At 42.3% G+C, this 16,551-nt stretch overlaps 1 protein-coding gene across 1 annotated transcript in view; it reads left to right on the plus strand.

Moving 5' to 3' along the window:
• Positions 1-14,894, plus strand: part of dus1l (dihydrouridine synthase 1-like (S. cerevisiae)) — an 82,858-nt gene extending 67,964 nt beyond the window's left edge. Inside the window, exons 12-14 of the mRNA XM_085963591.1 lie at positions 1,141-1,178; positions 11,727-11,802; positions 12,698-14,894. Of these exons, the coding sequence (XP_085819717.1) occupies positions 1,141-1,178; positions 11,727-11,802; positions 12,698-12,807 (224 nt within the window). The 3' untranslated portion in view covers positions 12,808-14,894. The remainder of the gene's footprint in view (positions 1-1,140; positions 1,179-11,726; positions 11,803-12,697) is intronic.
• Positions 14,895-16,551: the final 1,657 nt, after the last annotated feature.

The following is a 16,551-nucleotide window of genomic DNA, read 5'->3' on the forward strand; positions in this document are numbered from 1 at the left end:
CTTCTGTTCGATTCCCCCTGGACATCCTTTGCCACAGTGAATACAATATAGTTTTTCAGGTCTTATAACAATCCTCTCATCCCAAGTATCATCCTACTTATTCTATATTGCACCTTCTCCGTGCTGCCAATATCCTTTTTGTAATGGAGTTCCCAAAACTGCAAATGTAGCCTCAGTGATGTCTTGGACCGATTCATCATCACCTCCTTGCTTTTGTATTCAGTGCCCCTGTATATAAAACCCAGAATTAATTTATCCTTTTGGATTTTTTTTTGCACCTGCATTCTGCTTTAACGATCTATATATCTCCATCCCTATATCTCTCTGAACCTTCACTCCATTGAAAATCTTAACATGATATATTTCAATTCTTCGTTATTTTCCCCCAAAATGTACAACTTCATAATTATCTGTAGTTGACATACTTTTCCCCCCCTCCCAAACCTGTCTATGTCCTCCTGCATTCTCTTGTATTTGTCCCTATATATAAACCCTGTATTTAAAAGGTTGATTGGCAGTCATTACCACTTAACAGGTTGTTAAAAGGGTGCTTATGCTTGTAATTGCTAGCCCTAAATATCTGTGGCAAGTTTAGTTTGTATCTACAAAAACAGCAACCACACGCCATTCAATGCATATCAGTGGTGAGGCAGATACCGTTTTCACAAAGCTAATGGCAGAGCGGAGCAACTCGGACTCCAACTTTTGGATATTTGAGTTTAGCAGCCCTTCTGTTCCTTGCCTGAAGTTGCTGTACCATTTATGCATAAATAACACGAGACTAATGGCAGAAAAATCTGGCCCATTATGTTACAGAAAGCATTGGTAATACATTGTGGGGTAGAAAAGTAGAGATGAGTTTGAATAGAGATTCATATTTGCAACATTAGAATGAACTATTCCTGCTTTCCGTAGTTCAACCTTACACTTTTGAACTTTGTTAGGGAATTGAGGTGTAATGGAGATGTTCGATCAGCACTTTTAAAGATTATTGCAAGGATCAGCAAACTCCTAAGACTGGGGTCTAGCTTTACATTTGTAATTTAATGTTATTGTTTTCAAAAGTTTTGTGAACTTACACATGAACATAATGAAATCTGTTTTGTATTAACTTTAACGATATTTAATTTTTATTTTCAGCTAAATATATGAAATGTGAACAGTGTGGAAACCCTAAGGTAAGATGTGTTTGTTTACGTCGTCGTCTTAGGCAGTCCCTCGGAACCGAGGATGACTCGCTTCCACATTAAAAATGAGTTCTCAGGTGACTGATGAGTCCAATGCGGGACCTACAGTCTCTGTCACAGGTGGGGCAGACGGTGGTTGAAGGGGCGGGTGGGTGGGGTGCTTGGGTTGACGTGCGCTGCCTGCGTTTGGCTTCCGTTTGCTCCCAGCGAAGAGACTCGAGGTGTTCGGCGCCTTCCCGGATGCTTCTCCTCCACTTTGTGCGGTCTTGGGCCAGGATTCCCAGGTGTCGGTGGGGATGTTGCACTTTTTCAAGGAGGCTTTGAGGGTGTCCTTGAAGCGTTTCCTCTGCCCACCTGGGGCTCTCTTGCCGTGCCGGAGCTCCGAGTAGAGCGCTTGTTTTGGGAGTCTCGTATCGGGCATACGGACAATGTGACCCGTCCATCGGAGCTGATCGAGCGTGGTCAAAGCTTCGATGCTGGGGATAACAACAGAAAATGCTGGAAAAACTCAGCAGGCCAGGCAACATCCGTGGAGAGAAATTAGAGTTGACGTTTTGGGTCGAAACCCTTTTTCAAAACTGGAAAGGAAATAAAATAGATCGATGGCAGGGCTGCGAAAGAACAAAAGAAGTAAAAGAGACAGTAAGAGGTATTCAAAACCAGACGAGATGGTAATGGGACAAGTGGAGACAAAAGACGGCTGAGATTAGGTGTGAAGTGTACTAGCAGGATGAGACACAGCTGCCATGTGGGAGAGAGAAAAAAGGAAAAGGGGGGGGAAGGGAAGACCCAAAACAAAGGGGTGGAAAAAAATATAAGTAAAAATGTATTAGGGGCCGAGGTTATGATCTGAAATTGTTGAACTCGATATTGAGTCCGGAAGGCTGCAAAGTGCCTAATCTCCACGGATGTTGCCTGGCCTGCCGAGTTTTTCCAGCATTTTCTGTTATTTCGGATTTCCAGCATCTGCAGTATTTTGCTATTCGATGCTGGGGATGCTGGCCTGAGCGAGAACACTGACATTGGTTCACCTATCCTGCCAATGGATTTGCAGGATCTTGCGGAGGCAGCGTTGGTGGTACCTCTCCAGTGCTTTGAGGTGCCTGCTGTACATGGTCCATGTCTCTGAGGCATACAGGAGGGCGGGTAGCACTACTGCTCTGTAGACCATGAGCTTAGTGCCGGGTTTGAGGTCCTGGTCTTCAAACACACTCTTCCTCAGTCGACTGAAGGCTGCACTGGCACACTGAAGGCAGTGTTGGACTTCGTCATCGACATCTGCCCTTGTTGACAGTAGGCTCCCGAGGTATGAAAAGTGGTCCACGTTGTCCAAGGCCTTGTCGTGGATTTTGATAATCGGGGGCAGTATTGTGTGGTGGGAGCAGGTTGGTAGAGGACCTTTGTCTTACGGATGTTTAGTGTAAGGCCCATCCTCTCATATGCTTCGGTGAAGGTGTTGATGATGGTTTGGAGTTCGCCCTCCGAGTGAGCACAGACGCAAGTGTCGTCTGCATACTGTAATTCGACGACAGAGGATGGAACGACCTTGGATCTGGACTGGAGGCGACAGGGGTTGAACAGTTTCCCGTTTGTTCTGTAAATTAGCTCCACTCTGGTGGGGAGCTTACTGAGGGTGAGATGGAGCATTGCAGCAAGGAAGATCGAGAAGAGCGTTGGTGTGATGACACAGCCTTGCTTGACCCCAGTTCGTACGTGAATTGGGTCTGTGGTAGAACCGTTGGTCAGGATCACAGCTTGCATGTCGTCGTGAAGCAAGCGGAGGATGGTGACGAACTTTTGAAGGCTGCAGAATTTGAGGACACTCCATAATCCCTCACGGTTGACGGTGTCGAAGGCCTTTGTGAGATCAAAGAAGGCCATGTACAGCGGTTGATGCTGTTCCCTGCATTTCTCTTGTAATTGACGTGCGGTGAAGATCATGTCCATTGTTCCCCTTAGTGGGCGGAATCCGCATTGCGGATCTGGGAGGAGCTCTTCGGCCACTGGGAGAAGGCGATTGAGGAGGATTCTTGCGATGACTTTCCCTGTGGCAGACAGCAGGGAAACTCCTCTGTAATTACCGCAATCGGACTTGTCACCTTTCTTGAAGATGGTCACAATTACGGTGTCCCTGAGATCCCCTGGCATGCTCTCCTCCTCCCAGATAAGAGAAATTAGTTCATGAATTTGCACCAGTAGTGCTTCTCCGCCATGCTTTAGTGCCTCGGCGGGGATTCCATCTGCTCCTGAGGCCGCCTTGTTCTTCAGTTGTCAGATGGCCTTTTCAACCTCATGCCGGGCTGGGGTTGTGCTGAGATGGTGGCGGGTAGCATGCTGCGGGATGGAGTTGAGGACACTCGCGTCGAAGACAGAGTCGTGGTTAAGGAGATCTTTGAAGTGCTCCTTCCAGCAGGCACGGACTACCTCTCTGTCCTTGATGAGTACCTCGCCATTCTTGGCCCACAGTGGGGTAGGGCTTTGGGTGCTTGGGCCGTAGATGGTCTTGACTGCGCTAAAGAATCCACGCACATCGTGGTTGTCGGCTAGCTGCTGGATCTCCTGCGCTTTCTCCACCCACCATCTGTTCTTTAGGTCACGGGTTTTTTGTTGGACCTCTGCCTTCCGGTGCCTGTAGAGCTGCTTTCTTGCTCTCGAGTTCTGTTGCTGTTTCCAGATCAGGAATGCCTTGCGCTTGCGGCTTATTAGCTCCTGGATCTCCTAGTCGTTCTCGTCGAACCAGTCTTGGTATTTCCTGGTCGAGTGACTGAGTGTCTCTTCACAGGTGCTGATAATGGAGGCCTTGAGTGCAGACCAGACGCTGTGGGCACTGTGTCTCTGCATCACTGGGAGTCGTCAGGTTGTTTGTGAGGTGCAGGCTGAATAGGGCTTTCTTAGCAGGGTCTTTGAGTGCTCCAGCGTTGATTTTCCTGCGGCATTGTTTCTGTTGCCGCCGCTGTTTTGGGGCTACATTGATGGAGATGATAGAGCGGATTAGGCGGTGGCCTGTCCAGCAGTCGTCTGCTCCTGTCATGGCGCGGGTGATGCGGATGTCCTTGCGGTCCCTCGCTCGGATGATGACGTAGTCCAGTAGATGCCAGTGCTTGGAGCGAGGGTGCTGCCATGAAGCCTTGTACTTGTCTCTCTGACGGAACACGGTGTTGGTTATGACAAGGCCAGGTTCTAAGCATTTCGACAGGAGGCGGGTACCATTGGAGTTGACTTTCCCTACCCCCTCTCTGCCAATCACACCTCCCCAGAGGTCTGTGTGTTTGTTTACGTGCTATGCAGGTTCATGGCCAGAATCTAACCAGAGTAGCCATTAATCCTAAAATATGCCCAATCTTGTATATCCATTCTATATGATGTCAATAAAACAGCAAGTTGAGATTTCTTCTATTCCCCCTGTCATCTTAAGCTTTCAGATTTAGATTTTAACCTGTGGAAAGAATACCTCGTGAACAATCACAAAAATCTTATTTGCGAACACTTCTCTAATTTCTTCTGGACTCGCTAAAGTCCACCAATTAAATTTAAACTTGCTTTTCATAAGCTTTGTTTTCAATATTTCAATGGTTGTGCCATCTATCAGGATGTTTGTATCTATTACCTTGTTGCTGCATTAATTTACAAAATATTATGGCACCTGAAAATTATGTGCAATGAACTAATGAAAAGACTAAAACAACGACTAACTGGTAGGGCAGGATGCTCTTAACAAAACTTAATTTGAATTCAGTGATTTGTTTAACTTCGTAACAAAACTTTAGGTAAGCATGCCCCATTGACTCGGTGAGTTTATCCAGTGAGAAACTGAGCCATACACACCAGGAAGATCCCAGGTTTCATCTCCGGTCTGTACCATCTCAGCCAGTGTAACACTTGGGAAGCTAGTTAACCTGCGAGCCCTTGGGTTAGGAAGGGAAAAATTGGCCAGGGTTCCTGCCTCCGTCCGCTACCCAGTGACTACTGCTTGAAAGTGTGCGTGTGTGGATGGTGGGTGAAGACTCGGACTCTGTTGTGATGCTTCCCATGATCCAGTAGCCTGCTGGCATTCACTGTAAAGGCTCATATATGAATAATGGCCAGTTGGGGGTGGTACAGGAAAGCAACTGGCATCTGTAGAACGGTTGGCCAGGAGTCAATGCCCTAAGGAGGGGACATGAGAAAATAGACAAGAGTATTTAAAAAAAAAAAAAAAAAAAAATGAGTTACCAAACTTTACATAAACCATCTTTCGGATGAGACGTTAAACTGAGATCCCGTCTGCTCTCTCAGGTGGACGTAAAAGATCCTATGGCACTATTCGAAAAGGAACAGGGGAGTTATCCCCGGTGTCCTAGCCAATATTTATCCCTCCGTCAACATCCCTAGAAACAGATTATCTGATCATTATCACATTGCTGTTTGTGGGAGCTTGCTGTGCGCAAATTGGCTGCCGCGTTTCCTACATTACAACAGTGACTGCACTTCAAAAAGTACTTAATTGACTGTAAAGCGCTTTGGGATGTCCGGTGGTTGTGAAAGACGCTATAATAAATGTAAGTCTTTTTCAAATATTAAGCGATCTATGGTTAAATAGAAGACTAGAACTTATTTCTTTATATTACGCATTAGATGTTCGAGAACCCATCAACTAAGGTAAAGGCATATTCTAATTGTAGTTTGACTCCTTCCTTAGAGCAGGGATATTCATTGTATAACCTGTGGGTCACTTGTGGCCATTGTGGACCTCTGCCATGCTCTTAGCCCTGTTGAACACCAGTTTATATTGCTGCTGCTCCCTCTTTCCCCCCCGCTGAGCACAGACTTCTTCCTCTCTTCACACTGAATGCATCTTTGCCAACCTCCAGATTCGAGTTCCACAAAATAACTTGCACCCTTGTTCCACTATGCATTTTTGAAGCAAATTTGTTAAATTGCTGTTATGATCTAGATCTGAAAGCTCAAGATGACAGGCTTTTTAATCAACCTATTTTGAAACTAGGCAGAAAAAAATCCAATTTATTGAAGGTTGAAGAGAACAGCTTAAACATTTGCTTTATGAGCACAGTGCAACGAGGGCTCAAGTCAGTTCACTTGGTTCACATCTCTGGAGGTTGGTATGGAGAACACTATATCTACCTTGTATTTCTTTTCAGCTGTTGGTTTTGCTGAGTTTCATGCAGTTAAATATGAACTGCGTGGTGGCATTTGTATTATCATTGAGTCTGGGCATTGATGAATTCTTAAGAGGCAATTTTATGAGGCTGTGCTGCTGGTAAGCCGCCTCACTGGCTGGCAGCGCAACTAGAAAATTGAGGCGTGCACTGTAATTTTCTGTCCATTAATGGTTGAAAAGCTTGGGCAGTGTGCCCTCGAATTTCTGATTAGTGTTTCTGGCGGGAGTATTTCTCTGAAACAGCACAGACTCTTTAAAATTACCTCTCCTTAGTATCATCATCGTTATTCATACTGTTGTGTCGAAGGTGCTTGGAGAAAAATGAGCAATAATGAGCCCGAACAAAACCTTAACACTAAGCACATGAAGTTGCTTAATGGCAGGTTTGTGAGGGCAGCTTGTACTGTCTGTGTCATAGACACATAATGAAAAGGTCTCTAAACTATACCTGCAAGGTAGCTACATGAATAATTTTCATGTTATTAACCAAGTCTTGTTGTCTTGATATGACAGCTTAAGATTTTGACTTAATTTTAAGGCCAGTTTGGGGCACAGAAGCCCCAGAGTTTCCTACGTCTGTTAATGTGCTGCTTTGATATAATTGATTTGTATGTGGAAGGTGAACAAATGGGGAAGTATTTTGAATTGCCTACCTTTTGGTTTGTTCATTCATTCTTTATATTTAGTCCATCCTCCACATACAAAATGTTTTCCCCTTCAAGCTCTCTGTTCTCCTGTGACTTCCTCCAGCTGGATAACGACTTGTTCTCGTATGACAAACTGATTTCTAAGATTGAGTAAGCCTGTACCAAAAGTGGATGATGTGATATTTAAAAATACTGAAGCAACATTATACCGGCACAGTCAAGTTCAATGAGAAGGAGAATGGGATGGGGCGTAAAACAGACGGCTGATCTGCTGTCACCTGTTGTTTTCCCTGTGAGAAGGGTTAAAAATTGACTGAAGTATATTTTGAAGGCTATCCTTTTTGGGGAAGAGAAGTGGAGTCCTCTTGGAATTGAATTGGTTTCAAGATGACGCACCTGGTTAAGCAGGACCACAGCCATTGCTGGGAACTGTCCTGGGGGATGGGATTCTTCCCACTATGCTCCAGTTAACCCTGCAATCCAGTGCCATAACCAACAGGATGGTCTTAGCTGGACAGGCATCAGGAAGCTTACCAGTGGTCTGTTCTGATAGCCTGCATGGCTTTAGCCATTTTAACTTCAGCAGTACTCTTCGAGACACTTGGTGGCCCCTAAGCCTCTGCTGTTGCCTAGTTACACCTAAATTCACTGGAATAAAAAACAGAAAATGCTGGAGAACCTCAGCAGGTCAGGCAGCATCTGTGGAGAGAAAAAACAGAGTTAACGTTTCAGGTCGATAACCTTTTACCACTGGGCTTAGGTAAGTGGGTGCCTTGCGAAGGGAAAAAGTGTTAGTCCATCGCAGGCAAATGGAAACCCTCTCATAGGAGACTGTTAAACCAGGCAGAAGATTTCAGCTGAAAAATAAAAAAAAAATAAAAATGGTGGATGATGATGATTACTTTTAGTACAGAATTGCATGGTAAATTGAATCATCTTTCTGAAACTTTTTATTAAAAAAAAAAAAAAAATGTTTAGGGTAGATTTTGTTCTTATCCAATTGAGTGAAATTAGCACTTGGAAATGAGACATTCTCATTTTGAGCAGCTTGTGTTAATGTTAGGCCCTCTCAGGGCAGGTATGGTATGGTTAGATGCACATTAAAGCTCCCCTTGCTCAGCCCAAACTCCGAAGAGTACCCTGTCTGATGCTTTTTATTTCACTAGCCTTCATGTGGTTTATGAGTGAGATTTCCCATTACAACATTTTTGGTTACCAGGAATTGGGGTGAGTCTGGAAAACTCGATTCACATGACAGACAGCAGAATGTCGTTCCATCAGTCTCTGCTGGAATTAGGCGTAGTCCTGGAGGTGAAAGAATAGCATGTTTAACATATTGTGGCAGCTATTCCCAGTCTTTCTCACCCTGGGGAAGAATATGTAGTCAAGACTGTCCGCATCTCTCTGTCTCTCGCTGATTTTTGGGTGTTTAAGAATTGAGAAACGTTCATTGGTGATAAATATTGTGGTTGTGACCATTTAGCTGGTGTCAGCACTTGCTATCCCGTAATTTATGATCCAGTTTAACTTGATGCAATGATTAAATCGGTATCTGGCCGCACCTTCTTGTCTGAATTCAAAACCCATTAAAACAGCTTGTTTTCACCTGGAATTTACAATAAAGAACTTAAAAAGCAAAAAGTGGACGATTGAACAGACCTTGTTTGGTCGCTTGGACTTGGTGATTGGCAGGAGCAAATGGATGAAGATTAGCAGTCAGTGTTATGAGTAATTCACTTCTTTTAAAAGAAAAGGCTGCCGTAAAGGATGTCGAAGGAAAGAATGGGTAATACTTTTAGGTCATACCTATATAAGAGAGGAAGAGAATAATTTTGCTACACACAAATGGAGAGACAACTAAATAATTAGAAGCAGTAGAAATATCCGATGTTCAGCTGTCTATGATGAAGTGCACCTCCATCAGTATCTTTATCGCTACCTGTGTTTTTACTGGTACTGAGTAGTGCCCCTTGGGTACGGTATTACATTGAGATATGATGAAATGTTCTAGTATTAAGTTTTTTTCATAAAAATCCATTGTATTTGTACTGTAATGTAGGGTTTTAGACTTGCAGTTCCTATTTCTCCTGTGACTCAGCACAAAAGCCACCAGTGCACAAAGTTTGATAATTGCGGTTTAGTTCTGATGTCTTCCACAATCGGGATAGCCTGCTAGCAGTAATATAAAAATAGAGATATGACCCTACAAGTATCTTTAGGTGGAGGGTGCATGTACATACACTATAATCTGTTTTACAAGAATGTTTTACCTGAGGTAACAGTTATTTTAACACAATAAACATGCAAACTGAGATTCAGAACAGATCAAAATTCAGACTATAGTAATTTGCAAATAGACTTATTTCTGAGAACAGTTTTGGACAGTACTGAAGTGTTCCTACACTACAACAGTGACTACACTTCAAAAGTACTTCATTGGCTGTAAAGGGCTTTGGGACGTCCTGAGGTCATGAAAGGCGCTATATAAATGCAAGTCTTTTTATGAAACTACACATTTAAAAACAATGTCGAATGGAAGTGAAGTCGATGATATGGACTGAATTTTGCAATCTGTTGTAAATTTGGGTCAAAGAGGAATAATTTCTGGAGCAATAAAGTTTTGCTAAAATGAAGCAATAGCTTCTCATTGGAAAGCTATGATATTCCTGGTCCTTTTTTTACCCATTGTCCCACTGATCTCTCATCCACATCAGAAAAGTTCATAATCACAATATAGAGAACTTTCTAACTGTTAGTTTTAAAACTTTCTCCTGCAGTCTTGGTGCTCAGAGAGGGATTTCCTTTGAAGTTTAATTGAGTTTCTTAAGTTTTATTTGTAGTTTAGTTTGCAAGATTCTCGCACCATTTTTCATTGATGCCATCTTAAGTAGCAGCCCGTTTTGACATATTCCAAATGGACTAATTGTGGCCGAGTCCAACCTGACCACTGGCTGATTCTAGTTCCTAGTTTTAAAATTCTTACTGAATCCCACACATTCCTTTGCCTCTCCAAATGATACTTACCAGAAGTAGTTAGGTGCTCTGAAGCAAAAGTGTATGTTAAAAGAAAGCTACTGACTTGTCAACAATCAAATCTTTTTGCATCTCCAGTTCCTTTAATATTGGAAGATCAACACTATATTGCTGCAGCACAAACACTAAAATAGGAGTTAGACGCAAAGATCTTTGTTACCAGCCAGTTACTGACAGCGGCCATAAACAACAAATTTAGCAAAAATAATTATGCTAGCATTCCTTAAAATAGAGATGAGAAATACATGCTGTGATTGGTTCAAGATTTAAGTTCATTGTTATTATTCATCTAAAGTAAGCAAGGGAGATCAGAGCAAAAGGGAAGAGTTGAACAATTGTAATACTGTATATTTAAAGAATGTATTGAGTTATACTGGTAAAAAGGACAGAATCTCTACAACAACAACAACTTGTATTTATATAGCGCCTTTAACATAGTAAAATGTCCCAAGGCGCTGCACAGGAGTATTTTAAGACAACAAATTTGACACCGATCCACATACGGATAAATTAGGGCAGGTGACCAATAGCTTGGTCAAAGAGGTAGGTTTTAAGGAGCATCTTAAAGGAGGAAAGAGAGGTAGAGAGAATACAGTATTGGTCTTTTGTTTTCCCTATACTGTGTGGTCTTATCTGACCATATTGCTACTGAAAAGCAGAAGAATGTTTCATTCCCACACTGACATTTCACCTCCATGAATACAATGTTGTCAAAAAAAAAACCTCAAGAAAACTTTTTATTGTACTGATCAAAAATCAACTTCTGTCTTCATATCTTTAATTACACATCATCCACGTCAATTCTTCACACACAGTCCCTTTGAAATAGGAAGAAAACCATGTACAGTCCTAGCAGGGTATGTGGATCATCAAGAACTGTAACAGTTCAATGCCATAAAACCATACAAGGCTTGTTGTGAACACCACCCCTATCGTGGAATTTGAAGACGATCATCCTTTACCTTTTAGTTATTATAGTTTACACTGTTCTAGCTCTACAGCCTGACTGTATCCTTAAATATGTTTGGCGTGTGAGGCGACTGTGAATTTAGAAGGAAAAAGAACTTGGAATCGGTTTCAATTTTTTCTAATCCATGCAACTCAATTTGCCAGAGTGGTCATAATGCTAAATGTGGTAGAAGTTGAATGCCTTTCAAAAAGGAATGATCTATACATAGCCTCCTAGAGAAATCCCTTAGGCAGGGATTTACAGGATTCTTTCCTACTAATCCCTTAGACTCCCTATCTCCTGTACTCGGATGTACAAGTTACATTTAATTGTCACAGATCACAGTTTACATTTCTAGTCATGAGACTTGCGATTATACATATTTCAAAATTACATTTTATATCACAACCCTATAGTGCCATACATCTCACTTAAGTTCCAAATTTGGCAGGTTGGGGAAAGAGCTCAACAGTAAGGCTGTCATGCAAAAATGTATTTCGAGTTTTGTAGCTGCAAGCTAGAAACCAAAACTCAGTGCTAGCAAATTATATTGGTGTTTGCAGAGCTTTTGAGTTTAATAAATTCAGAAACCGAGGTATTGATTAGTAGGAAAGTAATTCAGTCCATTGCATTCACTTCTTACCTAGATAGTTGCAAATATATATAGATAATGTACGTGTTGTATTTGCTCTATGTATGTTTTCTGAATCTTAGTGTTTATATTCTTCCCATCTATCTGATCAATTCTATAGGGGACAAAGTGCATCTTCAACCTGTGTCGTGGATGCTGCAAGAAGAAAGCTTTCAAAGAAATGGCTGACTGTGCAGGTCAGTAAAAGCCGAGGACTATGTATAGCATTGAACCCTGTTGTATGGATTAAAATCAGAAAATGCTGCAAACACTCATCAGGTCGGGCAGCATCTGTGGAGAAAGGAATGTAGAGTTGACCTTTCAGGTCGAGCAGGTGTACTTCCGTGGATGTTCATCCCACGGGTTTAGACGAGGTGAACATCTGCTTATCAAGTCCTTTCTGCATTTTGGAACCTGATTGATTGACGGCTCTTTATTCAGAGACTTTTGGAAATCTCATGGAGGCAATTTTAACTCGCCAAAACTGGCATTAACCGGGCAGTGAGGGTCAAAGTGGGTTCAGTAGACTTACCCTTCCGTTAACGCTGACCCTCCGGCTGCTGCTGTTTTGCAAGCAGCCCACACCTGGAGAGCAGTAGGCCATTTTTCCATGCAAATCGAGGTCCTAATGGCGTAGTTAAGACCTCCGTGGCAATTTTAAGGGATATGTGGGTGGAATGTGAGCCGCACATACTCCACCCATATATCCTGGTGTTCAGCGGCCTAAGCAATGGTACATAAAGGGATTGCTGCTGGCTGCTCAGCCACAGAAAATGTTTACACTTGGATTTTTGTGTAGCCAGGGGAACAACTCCCTCCCCTCCTTTAACCCTCCTTAAAATCCGCCTCTTTCACCAAGCTTTTGGTCGCCCCTCCTCCTATCTCATTTGTCTTGTCATCCATTTCTGTCTGATTACGCCTCTGTAAAGCACCTTGGGATATTTTTCTATGTTAAAGGTGCTATATAAATGCAAGATGTTGTTGGTTATGTTGTGTGGACCAGAATTGTGCACAGCTGAGAAATTAATTATTCCATCAACTTCAGTCATAATATAGTTTTTAATGAATTGTTGCCTTTTGGTTTATTGATAGGACATGGATTACTCTTCAAAACTAAACATGAGAAGAGGGTGAAATGGAAATTAATGGAAGAGGGAATACTGGAGAACGGAGACAGAATTCATGAACATTTGGATCCCTGAAGAAATCGTTCTTTCTAGTGAATTAAATGGGGATCTAGTCTGTCGCGCACACACTCAAATGTATATATTTATGCACAGGGCTCAAGGTTAATACTTCTTTGACCATCCAAGTATTAGTTATTTTTTTTAAAAATTTGAGAAGTATTCCAGCCAATTAGCAACATTTTGCTAGCTGTGATTGCAGCCCAGTATCTCTGTGTCCCAATTAGCTAATTTAGTTTTGGCATCCTGATTACCATTAGTCGATGTGCCAATGGAAGATGACAATTACCAGCGACAGTTGAAACCGCCAAGAAAAATACACTTCCCATAACTATTTTAAATCTCCTCGTATGAATACAGAAAAGTATACAGCTTGCTCAATATTTGGAGAGTAGAAGTACAAAAGAAAGGTAAAAGAATCGATCTAATTACAGATGGAAATTACACTAATTGATTTTAAAAATAAAAAATTTCCACTAGGTCCTAGTGCTTGGTAGATTTCAATTGATCATCTTTCATCTTTTGAGGACATTTGCAGCATCTGAGAGAGAGAGGTTTTCAGTATGAATCTTACAACCACAATAATCTGCAAAAGCAACCCCCCCACACACACATTGCAAAATGAAATAGACCCATTGACATTTTAAAGAAATTACCAAATTCTAATATTGTCTTATTTTTAGACCTGCTGTTGCAGTCCTCCAAGGAGTTCATCAGTACTAAGCCTGTGTTGTACCCAAACTGCTTTTGCAAACTGTGCTAACCTCTACTGCACTTAGCACATGAGCTTGTGTGTGCAAACCTTACTGACCCAAGAAAAACTACTAGGAACCAAATCAAAATCATCTGCTGGAAGTGTACGTTTGAAGGTACGCTGCTGTTTTTCTTTTTACCTTTGCATATGCAAAGTTTGATCTGGAGATGGCCCTGTGCATTGCCACGGTGACAATAACTGAAGAAATATTTCACAACTGTTTGGTAAATTTTGCAGGTGAGCTTAAATTTGGGTTTGCTTCGCTAAGCATCAAAGAAATGCAAATGTCTTCTAAAACTAAGTTCACAGCATTTAAATTGTTCTGACTTCATTTGCTGTTACAGTAATCTGTAAAGCATGATACAATACAATCATTTTTAAAAAACAAAACTTAAATGTATTTAACAGCTGAGCGAGTATGTAAATCCCAGGAACAACAATCTGTATTGCTGAAGGAAATTGATGCATCAGTTTACCTTTTAAGAATAGCTCCTTGCTATATTCTGGTTTTTATTTTTAATTACATGACATTTGGTTCACGAGTGAATAGTGTGGCTGGTTATAGGATAAAATTGAGGCAAAAGTTCTCCGTGCTGGAAATGACTTCTGTTTAAGTGAAATTTAATGCATGCAATCAAAAGTTCTTGTTAGCTGAGCTTATTTTTATCCAGTTGACTCTGAAGTTGAGTGCAGCATCAGTGTTGGGGAAAGATAAAGCAATCATGTACAGTAGTTTCATTGCATTTGTATTACTATAGGCACTCTGATCACTAGCCATAACTCTCACAAGGGTCTGCAGTGGTTTGTTCTTTGCCATTAAAATGATAACTAGCAGTGTAGAAATGCACTGATGTTCTAGATACAAACATGTGCTCACAGACTCTTAGGGGGTGAAATTGGTCAACGGCAGTAGTGCAAAACGGGCTGATAGCGAATTGGAAAAAGAAAATCGGGCGGTATGTAAACCGAGCTACCGACTCGCTTCCAGCCCGTTGTGCGTTGCTGCTGTTGACCAGTTGCACCCTGTTTAAATATACATTGGGTCTTAACTATTCCTTGCCCTTCGATGCTGGACGAATACATTGAGCACTAGGACTTGGAGCAAGGGTGAGGGGTTTTATTAAGTTAGGATCTGAGTTTTTTATTACATAGGCATTTGGTGACAGCTGACATAAGGAAAGCTAAAACTGGTGTGCTGAATTAAGGCATTTCCAAATTTTAAACTATTTTCTGTGTAAGGTTTAAGGAAACGTTTTGTCAGAATGACAGAACTGTTTAATGGTAAATTTATAATTTTGGTGACTGTTAATATTTTCCTTGGAAATATTTAATAAAAAAAGCTTCAATTTTGTGTATAATTTTTTTTCACTTACTTGAACTTTGCTTGAAAAATGGAGTAAAATCAAATGATACTTTTGTGAAACTCATACCTGCCTCAAAAGGAGTTTGTTTCCATGACTCGCTTTGTCAGCAGCTTGCGGGAATGGTGGAGCAATTAAAATCGGGGATGCGCAAGAGGCCAGAATTGGAGGAGCGCAGAGACCTCGGAAGGTTGTAGGGCTGGAGGAGGTTACAGAGATAGCGGGGGGGGGGGCGTGAGGCCATCAATGGATTTCAATGCAAGAACGAGAATTATAAATTTGAAACTTTGGAGGACCGAGAGCCAATGTGGGTTAGTGAGGACAGGGTGATATGGGATAGCATAAAAGCAGCAGAATTTTCAATGAGCTGAAGTTTACGGAGGGTGGAAAGCTGGCCAGGAGAGCTTTAGAATAGTCGAGTATGGAGGTGACAAAAGCGGGGATTAATGTTCCAGCAGCAGGTGGGTGGAGGTGGACTTTGTGATTGAGAGGATATGGCTTCAGAAATGCAGTTCAGGGTCAAATAGGATGCTGAGATTGCAACCAGTCTTGTGCCTGAGATAATACCTAGGGTGGGGCATGGAATTGGTGGCAAGGCAGTGGACGGGGCAAGAGGAGGAGGAGTGGTGGTGAGGTAGAGCTGAATGTCATCAGCATACATGTAGAAGCTGACCCCATGACACCAAGGGATAGCACATGGATGAGGACAAGGAGGGGGACCAAGGATAGATCACTTTCTGGAGATACTCTGACTACAATTGGATAAAGGTGTTAGCAAGTGAGGGCAGTCTCACTTAGCTGGACAATGGAGGAGATGGTAAAGACTGCAGAGAGGTCAAGGAAGGATAACGCGTTATGGTCAAAGTAGCAAAGGATGTCATTTGTGACTTGGTTTAGAGATGTTTTGGTGAGAGTGGAAACCTGATTGAAGAGGTTCAAACATAGTTGTGGGAAAGATAGCCATGGATTTAGACGGCACAAGCAAGGACTATGGAGAGGAAAGGGAGAATGGAGATGGGGCGGTAATTTGCAAGGACAGAGGGGTCAAGGGTAGGTTTTGTATGGGGGGGGGGGGGAGATGACCGCAGTTTTGAAAGGGGGTGGAGGGGGACACTGCTCGTGCAGAGTGAACCATTTATTGAGACCAGGAAAGTTGGGTGAAAAAAAAGACTTGCATTTATATAGCGCAGATGTCCAATGAAGTCTTTTTGAAGTGTAGTCACTGTTGTAATGTAGGAAACGTGGCAGCCAATTTACACACAGTAAGCTCCTACAAACAGCAATGTGATGGTTACCACATAATCTGTTTCTAAGTGATGTTGATTGAGGGATAAATATTGGCTACGATCCTGGGGATAACTCCCCTGCTGTTCTTGAAATAGTGCCATGGGATCTTTTGCATCCACCTGCGAGAGTAGATGGGGCCTCGGTTTTAACATCTCATCCGAAAAACGGCACCTCCGACTGTAACATTCTCTCAGTACTGCACTGGAGTGTCAGCCTAGATTTTGTGCTCAAGTCTCTGGAGTGGGACTTGAACCCACAACCTTCTGACTCTGAGGCGAGAGTGCTGCCAACTGAGCCACAGCTGGCATGGGTGGTTAGCAGTTCAATGGGAATGAGGTTAAGGGAGTGTGGGCATAATGA

This window comes from Somniosus microcephalus, chromosome 21 (genome assembly GCF_052327205.1).
Source record: "Somniosus microcephalus isolate GS21.2 chromosome 21, FLI_Smic_1.0, whole genome shotgun sequence".
Taxonomy (NCBI): Eukaryota; Metazoa; Chordata; class Chondrichthyes; order Squaliformes; family Somniosidae; genus Somniosus; species Somniosus microcephalus.